This window comes from Mustelus asterias, unplaced genomic scaffold, assembly GCF_964213995.1.
Source record: "Mustelus asterias unplaced genomic scaffold, sMusAst1.hap1.1 HAP1_SCAFFOLD_4693, whole genome shotgun sequence".
Taxonomy (NCBI): Eukaryota; Metazoa; Chordata; class Chondrichthyes; order Carcharhiniformes; family Triakidae; genus Mustelus; species Mustelus asterias.
In genome coordinates this window covers 312-9,648 of record NW_027594636.1, presented here as the reverse complement: position 1 = coordinate 9,648, position 9,337 = coordinate 312, and the positions used below count along the sequence as shown (strand labels likewise).

At 47.9% G+C, this 9,337-nt stretch overlaps 1 protein-coding gene across 1 annotated transcript; it reads left to right on the top strand.

The window, feature by feature from the left end:
• Positions 1 to 232: 232 nt before the first annotated feature.
• On the top strand, positions 233 to 9,110 carry LOC144491192 (uncharacterized protein C12orf56-like; the record flags this gene model as incomplete). The annotated part of the gene is made up of 5 exons (XM_078208872.1): positions 233 to 650; positions 740 to 819; positions 3,191 to 3,335; positions 6,307 to 6,413; positions 9,021 to 9,110. Coding segments are annotated over 5 exons (840 nt in total), but the record flags the coding sequence as incomplete, so codon positions are not given.
• Between the last annotated feature and the right edge of the window lie 227 nt (positions 9,111 to 9,337).

Sequence of the window (9,337 nt, the reverse complement as noted above, 5' to 3'; positions counted from 1 at the left end):
CGCTCCTCGTACATCAAGCTTCTCACTCCCAGGATCATTCTCATGAACCTCCTCTGCACCCTCTCCAAGGTCAGCACATCCTTCCTTAGTTACAGGGCCCAAAATTCCTCACAATATTCCATATGTGGGCAGTTTTCAGCCTTGTACCAAGGGCTGAGTGGCCTCCTCCTGTTCCCACGCTCCTTCCTGAGGAATATTCCTCTTAATTAACTAGCCTGTTTCTCACTTTCAGGGAGAACGCAGCAGAATCCGGGGAGCCACATTCCACACGGAAGCATCCGGCCTCCTTCCCCACCTCCGCCTTGAAGAACTTGAAACTGTCTGATCAACGTAGCGCAGAGCGTTGTGTATCTGCGCCTCTGAACGGCCGCCCGCTGCCAGTCCCTCCGAAGGAGAGGACAGCTACCGTCCCAGCACTGAGAGCACCTTCTTACAGCTCCGTGTCGATGGAACAGTTAGCAGGAAGTCCTTATAGCTGGCACAGGAACGCTAAGGAACATCGATCGGATGCAAGCGATGTCACGCCAGAGCCAGACAAGAGGATAACCGGACAACATAAGCAACAAGAGTCCGAGCTTCACCTCTACATCATTTCTATGTCCTCGCTAATCTTCCTCCATTTAAAAAGTGCGTGGAACAATTATATGATTGTAAGTACAGGCGAGAGGTCCGGTATTTTGCTGCCTTTGCTTCGTTTTCACCTTCGTTAATGCTTCTTTTCTTTTAATGTTCCCCGCAGCGGTCGACACTAATGCAGGACCCAGCGTATGCAAGAATAAGTGCAACATTATCTCCGGCCCGAGGTCCCAAATCGCACAGGTAACTCCTGCTGTTGTGCACGCCTGGAGTACTGTGAACAGTTTTGCTCCCCTTATCCAAGGAAAGATATTCTGGCATTGGAGGCAGTCCAGGGAAGGTTCACTCGGTTGATCCCGGGTATGGAGGGATTTTCATATACGGAGAGGATGAGTATGTTGGGCCTGTACTCATTGGAGTTTAGAAGAGTAAGAGGCGACCTTATTGAGACATATTGGATTCTCAGGGGGCTTGACAGGGTGGATGTTGAGATGTTGCTTTCCCTTGTAGGAGAGTCTAGGACCAGAGGACATAATCTCAGAGTAAGGGGTCGCCCATTTAAGACAGAGATGAGGAGGAATTTCCTCTCTCAGGGTAGTCAATCTGTGGAATTCCTCACAGCAGAGAGCAGTAGAGGCTGAGTCATTAAGTATGTTCAAGGTTGAGATGGACAGATTTTTAATCAGTGAGGGAATCGAGGGTTATGGGGATAAGGCGGGAAAATGGAGTTAAGAATGGTCACATCAGAATGATGGAGCAGACTCAATGGGCTGAGTGGCCTCTGTCTGCTAAGTCATAGAATCATAGAAACCCTACAGTGCAGAAGGAGGCCATTCGGCCCATCGAGTCTGCCCCGACCACAATCCCACCCAGGCCCTATTCCCATAACCCCTCATATTTACCCTGCTAGTCCCCCTGACACTCGGATTAATTTAGCATGGCCAGTCAACCTAAACTGCTCATCTTTGGACAGTGGGAGGGAACCGGAGCACCCGGAGGAAACCCACGTAGACATGGGGAGAATGTGTAGACTCCGCACAGACAGTGACCCAAACCGGGAATCGAACCCGGGTCCCTGGTGCTGTGAGGCAGCAGTGCTAACCACTGTGCCACCCATATTTGAATATTCCTATTTCCCCCAAAAATACACAGTTTTGGTTAAATGCATAACTGAGGTCTGAAGATCCCTTGGGATCATGGCTGAAAGTCCAATTCAAAAGCCTGCTTTCTCCCCATAACCTTTGATCCCGTTCGCCCCAAGTGCTATATCTAACCACCTCTTGAATACATTCAATGTTTTGGCATCAACTACTTCCTGTGGTAATGACTTCCACAAGCTCACCACTCTTTGGGTGAAGAAATGTCTTCTCATCTCCGTCCTAAATGGTCTACCCTGAATCCTCAGACTGTGACCCCTGGTTCTGGACTCCTCCACCATCGGGAACATCCTCCCTGCATCTACCCTGTCCAGTCCTGTTAGAATTTTATAAGTTTCTATGAGATTCCACCCTCATTCGTCTGAACCCTAGCGAAAACAATCCTAACCTAGTCAATCTCTCCTCATACATCAGTCCCACCATCCCCGGATTCAGCCTTCGCTGCACTCCCTTGAGAGCAAGAACATCCTTCCTCAGAAAAAGAGACCAAAACTGCACACAATACTCTAGGTGTGGCCTCACCAAGGCCCTGTATAATTGCAACAACACATCCCTGTTCATGCACTCGAAACCTCTCGCAATGAAGGCCAACATGCCATACAGGCCCAATCTTTCCTCATAAGATAACCTTCCCCTTCCAGGAATTAGTCGAGTGAATCTTTCCTGCACAGTTTCTCATGCATTTATATCCTTTCTTAAATGAAGGTGGCACGGTGGCTCTGTGGTTAGCACTGCTGCCTCACAGCGCCAGGGACCCGGGTTCAATTCTGGCCTCGGGTGACCGTCTGCGTGGAGTTTGCACATTCTCCCCGTGTTTGCGTGGGTTTCCTCCGGGTGCTCCGGTTCCCTCCCATACTCCAAAGATGTGCAGATTGGGTTGACTGACCATGCTAAATTGCCCCTCAATGTCACAGGGACTCGCAGAGTAGATATGTGGGGTTACGGGGATAGGGGCCTAGGTGGGATTGTTGTTGGTGCAGACTCGATGGGCTGAATGGCCTTCTTCTGCACTGTAGGATTCTATGATTGAAAACAGTGCCCGGTATTTTGGATGTAGATTTATACATAAAATGCAACAAAATGCCTGACATTTTCCATTGAATTTCTTATTGCTGGAGTATATCTCTGCCACAAAAACAGAAAATGCTGGAAACTCTCAGCGGGTCTGACAGCAACTGTGGGGAGAGAATAGAGCCAACGTTTCGAGTCTGGATGACCCTTCGTCAGAGCCCTATTCTCTCTCCACAGAGGCTGTCAGACCTGCGGAGATTTTCCAGCATTTTCAGTTCTTGTTTCAGATTCCAGCATCCGCAGTATTTTGCTTTTATTTTGTTATATCTGCGGCTCCCTCGACGATAATGCGTTCCCTTTGTGAGCTTGTTAAGTTGACTGGATTTGACGTAGGCGTTGGCAGCTTTCTGTGCACTCTCTGATGAGCTCGATCTGTCTTGTGCCAGTTCAGAGGAAACGAATAAGCTTTTCAGCCAGCTGACCGCGGAGTTACTGCACAGCGATAATCGACTGGAACACAACATCTGTCTGTTCCAGGAGCTGAAGACAGCAGCCCGCAGGAATTTCACTATTAAAAAACTCTTCTGGAAGGTAAGACTTTCCTGTCATCCCCTCAGCTTTCCTTCGCGACAGCTGTATTTGTAAAGTCCTCAGTGCCTTTTTGTGTGTGTTGGGTCCATTCATTCGACAAGAGGACAGCACGGGCGGCACGGTAGCACAGTGGTTAGCACTGCTGCTTCACAGCTCCAGGGTCCCGAGTTCGATTACCGGCTTGGGTCACTGTCTGTGTGGAGTTTGCACATTCTCCTCGTGTTTGCGTGGGTTTCCTCCGGGTGCTCCGGTTTCCTCCCACAGTCCAAAGATGTGCGGGTTAGGTTGATTAGCCAGGTTTAAATTGCCCCTGAGATGCATAGGTTCGAGGGATTAACGGGTAAATATGTGGGGGTAGGGCCTGGGTGGGATTGTGGTCGGTGCAGACTCGATGGGCCGAATGGCCTCCTTCTGCACTGTAGGGGTTCTATGATTTCTTCTATGATTTGGTACGAGTTTTAAAATGGTTTTCTTTTATTGAAAAAGAACTTAAAGAATTATAGAATCCCTACAGTACAGAAGGAGGCCATTCAGCCCATCGAGTCTGCACCGACCACAATCCCACCCAAGCCCTATTCCCATAACCCCATGCATTTACTCTAGCTAGGTTCCCCCTGACACCAAGGGGCAATTTAGCAGGGCCAATCCGCCTAACCCGCACATCTTTGAGACGTGGGAGGAAACCGGAGCACCCGGAGGAAACCCAAGCGGACACGGGGGGGAGAACGTGCAGACTCTGCACAGACAGTGACCCAAGCCAGGAATCAAACACGAGTCCCTGGCGATGTGAGGCAGCAATGCTAATCAGACAGAAGCAAAAAAAGCAAACTTGGAGACTGGTTTCTCCAGGCCCTCTACAGCGGAATCTAAGAACTGAACTGGACTGAACTCGAACACATACACTAAAATCAAAAATATATTTCAATTCTTATCTCGGTAGTAGGAGTGCTTTTCACATGCTGTCTCCAACCCTTATCTCGTTATTGGAAGTGTTTTTTGTAGGCTGGCTCCATCGAGATAAACAATCCTCACAGCTGCTGTTATGGGAAACTGTTGTTTGCCTGTATTGTGTACCCTTCAGGAATGCAGTCAATTGTTAGCTAACCCATCATGCCTTCTGATTCTACATGTAGTCAAGGCAGATACAATTGTTCAGCTTAGCAGAGTTAGTTAACCCCTACAGTCTAGCATTTAAATGTAATTGTGCCTAGGCAGAAGGATCTTAAAATAAAACCTTTGTGTAGACTGAAGCAAACAGGGCGACGCATACACAGGATCCCTCATTTAGCTCAGTTGGCTGGACGGCTGGTTTGTGATGCAGAGCGACGCCAACCGCGTGGGTTCGATTCCCTGAGGTTATTCATGAAGGCTCTGCCTTCTCAATCTTGCCCCTCACCTGAGATGTGGCGACCCTCAGGTTAAATCACCACCAGTCAGCCTATGGTTATCTGGTACTCTGGCAACTTTGCCTTACCTTTACTTATGTATTTTTAACAGCCCTCTCAAGCTGCCCTGCCCCCTTTAAAGACTTCTGAGACCCACCCCCCCCACCCCCCCCCACCAAGATTCTCGGGGCGAGATCTTCTGGCCGCGCTCACCCCAAGGTCACAAATCCCTCCCCAGGTCAATGGACCTCTCCATGGTCTGAAGAAAGCCAGCGATGATTCTTAAAAATACATTCTTATAACCCATTCTGCCTTTGAAATCCTCAGGATTTCCCTCTGCATTTCGGAGCCTGCGACTTAGCTGGTCGTTACTGCCTCATCGAGAAAGAATGTGCATTTATTTAGTGCCTTCCCTGACCTGAGTATGAGCCAAGGTAGTTGTAATGTAGGAAGTGCAAGAACCAATTTGCGTGCAGCAAGCTCCCACAAACACCAATGTGAGGATGAAAAGATAATCCTTTTAAAAGTGGGCTTGATCGAGGAAAAGACCTCGGTCAGGACACCAGGGATAACTCCCCGACCCTTCTTCAAGATCCCTCCATGAGATCTTTTACATCTGCCGAAGAAGATTTTAGTGGCCAGAATTTTCAGGGTGGCTAGCACTCGACACCTATCACCATGAGAGATTTCACCCTTTCCACAATTCTTCCTTATCACTGGTATATGCTTTTGCTGAGCACTGTGAAAAATCGTTTTGAAAGTCCTCCACTGTTCCTCAATTGTCCCAATATAAAGTTTTTGCTCCCAGTCTACCTTAGCCAACTCAAAGAACAAAGAAAATTACAGCACGGGAACCGTCCCTTCGGCCCTCCAAGCCTGCACCGACCATGCTGCCCGACTGAACTAAAACTCCCTACCCTTCCGGGGACCATATCCCTCTATTCCCATCCTATCCATGTATTTGTCCAGACGCCTCTTAAAACTCACTATCGTATCTGCTTCCACTACCTCCCCCGGCAGCGAGTTCCAGGCACCCACCACCTTCAGTGTAAAAAACTTGCCTCGTACTCCTCCCTCACCCCATCGCTGGTATTGGATTTTAAGTTCTCACGCTCCATCTGTATTTTAAATTCCACCATACTGTGATCGCTTCTTCCGAGAGGATCCCTAACTGTAAGATCATTAATTATTCCTGTCTCATTACATAGGACCAGATCAGGGCTGATTTTTAATAGTAAGGGAATCGAGGGTTATGAGGATAAGATGGGAAAGTGGAGTTGAAGATTATAGCATCAGATCAGTCATGATCTTATTGAATGGCGGAGCAGACTCGATGGGCCGAATGGCCTACTCCTGCTCCTACGTCTTGTGGTCTAATGTTGTTGCGGTCTCTCCAGAGCCTGGAGCAGGGCTTGAACCTGTTACCTTCTGACTCTTTGAGACGATCGTTCTGCCAATTGAGGCACAGCTGACTCCCGCGGATAAATAAGAAAGCGTATTAGTCCTGAAGTATTTTGCATCTTCCTTTTTGTTTGAACGTTAGATTTTCACTAAAGACCTTTTGTTCTGTTTTGACTTGTCCGCAGTCAAACGACTTGTATCCCTTTCTTATCAGCAAACTTCAGGAGCACTTGCCAAAGTCCGAGAACTCTGGCACCCATCAAGACAAGCGCAAACTGGCAAACAACCTACAGTAAGTAACTTGTTTCGATGGATTTAAGAAGTTACTTGAAGCCAATCCTTTCCTCAAATATAGAACAAAGGGCAAACAAAGAAAATTACAGCACAGGAACAGGCCCTTCGGCCCTCCAAGCCCGCACCGACCATGCTGCCCCGACTGAACTAAAACCCCCGAATCTTCCGGGGATCATATTCCTCTATTCCCATCCTATTCATGTACTTGTCAAGACGCCCCTTAAAAGTCACTATCGTATCTGCTTCCACTACCTCCCCCGGCAGAGAGTTCCAGGCACCCACCATTTGCAACAAATTCTCATTACTCTTTTTCAAATAAAGATGTGCAGGTTAGGTGGATTGGCCATGCTAAATTGCCCCTTAGTGTCCCAAGATGTGCAGGTTAGGTGGATTGGCCATGCTAAATTGCCCTTTAGTGTCCAAAGATGTGCAGGTTAGGTGGATTGGCCATGCTAAATTGCCCTTTAGTGTCCAAAGATGTGCAGGTTAGGTGGATTGGCCATGCTAAATTGCCCCTTAGTGTCCAAAGATGTGCAGGTTAGGTGGATTGGCTATGCTAAATTGCCCCTTAGTGTCCAAAGATGTGCAGGTTAGGTGGATTGGCCATGCTAAATTGCCCCTTAGTGTCTAAAGATGTGTAGGTTAGATGGATTGGCCATGCTAAATTGCCCTTTAGTGTCCAAAGATGTGCAGGTTAGGTGGATTGGCCATGCTAAATTGCCCCTTAGTGTCCAAAGATGTGCAGGTTAGGTGGATTGGCCATGCTAAATTGCCCCTTAGTGTCCAAAGATGTGCAGGTTAGGTGGATTGGCCATGCTAATTTGCCCCTTAGTGTCTAAAGATGTGTAGGTTAGATGGATTGGCCATGCTAATTTGCCCCTTAGTATGCCAAGATATGTGTGGGTTACGTGGATTGGCCATGCTAAATTGCCTCTTACGGTCCCAAGATGTGTAGGTTAGGGGGATTGGCCATGCTAAATTGCTCCTTACTGTTCAAAGATGTGTAGGTTAGGGGGATTGGCCATATTAATTTGCCTCTTAGTGTCCCAAGATTTGTAGGTTAGGAGGATTAGCGGGGTAAATGTTTGGCGTTATGAAGATAGGGTGGGGGGTAGGCCTGGGTAGGATGCTCAGTTGGAGAGTCGATGCAGACCCGATGGGCTGAATGGCCTCCTTCTGCACTGTAGGGATTTGGTGATACTATGAAGCCGTAGCTCACCATCGAGGGAAGACTTGAACCAACAGGATAACAAAGTCTTGCTGTAATAGTACATGCCTCTAGTGAGAGTGTGCTTGGAACGATGTGTACCGTCTTGTATATGGCAGTGGGCTTTAAACAGATAGGCCAGGCTCAGCGCAGTTGCAGATCTCAGAGTGCCTGTGAATAACGTCTTGGGAAAGAATTGGTAATCTGAAATAAACATAGAAAACACGGAAAATACTCAGAAGGTTCTGGCAGCATCAGGGGAGAGAGAAACAGAGTTAATGTTTCATCAGAAATAAGAGACGTAACAGGTTTAAATATTTCTATAGACAGAGTAGAAACAGAAAGAATGTTCCCGATGGTGGGGGAGTCCAGAACTAGGGGTCATAATTTGAGGATAGGGGGGTAAACCTTTTAGAACTGAGGTGGAGATGCCGGCATTGGACTGGGATGGGCACAGTAAGAAGACTCTCAACACCAGGTTAAAATCCAACGGGTTTATTTGGAATTACGAGTTTTCAGAGCGCTGCTCCTTCCTCGGAAGGAGCTCGTGATTCCAAATAAACCTGTTGGACTTTAACCTGGTGTTGTGAGACTTTTAGGACTGAGGTGAGGAGAAATTTCTTCACCCAGAGGGTGGTGAATGTGTGGAATTCACTACCACAGAAAGTAGTTGAGGCCAAAACGTTGTCTGATTTCAAGAAGAAATTAGATGTAGTTCTTGGGGCGATGTAGGGGTAAGGGGGGGATCAGGATATTGAATTTGATGATCAGCCATGATCAAAATGAATGGTGGAGCAGGCTCGAAGGGCCGAATGGCCTCCTCCTGCTTCTAGTTTCTATGGGCGGGATTTCCTGACTGCGCTCGCTCTGAAACCAGAAAATCCCACCCAAGGTCAATGGATCTTTCTATGGTTCGCCCCTTGCCCGCTATGATTCCCGTGGCGGGCGGAAAGTGGAAAATTCACCCCGATGTTTCTAAAAAGGTACAGAGGTGGGAAATAGGGGAAAAAAACGGAAGGGATAATGGCACAAGGCCAAAGAAAGAGGTAGTGAGAAAAGTAACAAAATGAACGATGGGTCTAAAGTAGCTGCAAATGGGAATGGAACCAATGGGGGAAGGGCTTATGATCTGAAATAGATGAACACAGTGTTGTGGTCGGAAGGTTGTAAAGTGCCTGGCGGAGAGATTAGGTGCTGCACCTGAAGCATTGTGTTGAGCTTCCTTGATAAAGTGCAGATGGGTGAGGACGGGGAGCTCAGAGAGGGATTGGAGCGGAGAACCAGAATGACAAGCAAAGCCGAAGTTCCGAGTCACGCTTCACAGATTGTATGGAGGTGTTCCGCCGAGGGGGCAGGTGTCAATATTTACTGAAATATGATTTCTGCTTGTCTGCTTAGGTTGTGTATCGTGATCGTAGAGACGTTAGGCGTCATGTTCAGGGAGACGGAAACAGAACCAACACGTCTGACCCTTCTCAATGCTAAACGGTATGTGTGACACCAGCGAGTCACACCCAGTGTGAAGAGAGCTGGATTGACAAAAGCCCATGTTCAAATGGGTTTCCTATCTGAAATTTATATCACCTACAAGTGGTGGAAAGCTTCCCACTCCCCTGGATGTGAAGGTTGTGGCGCAGTCGTAAGGTTACTGGATTGGTAATCCCGAGGCCCAGGTTAATGCTCCAGCAATGTGGGTTCAAATCCCACCAGGGGAG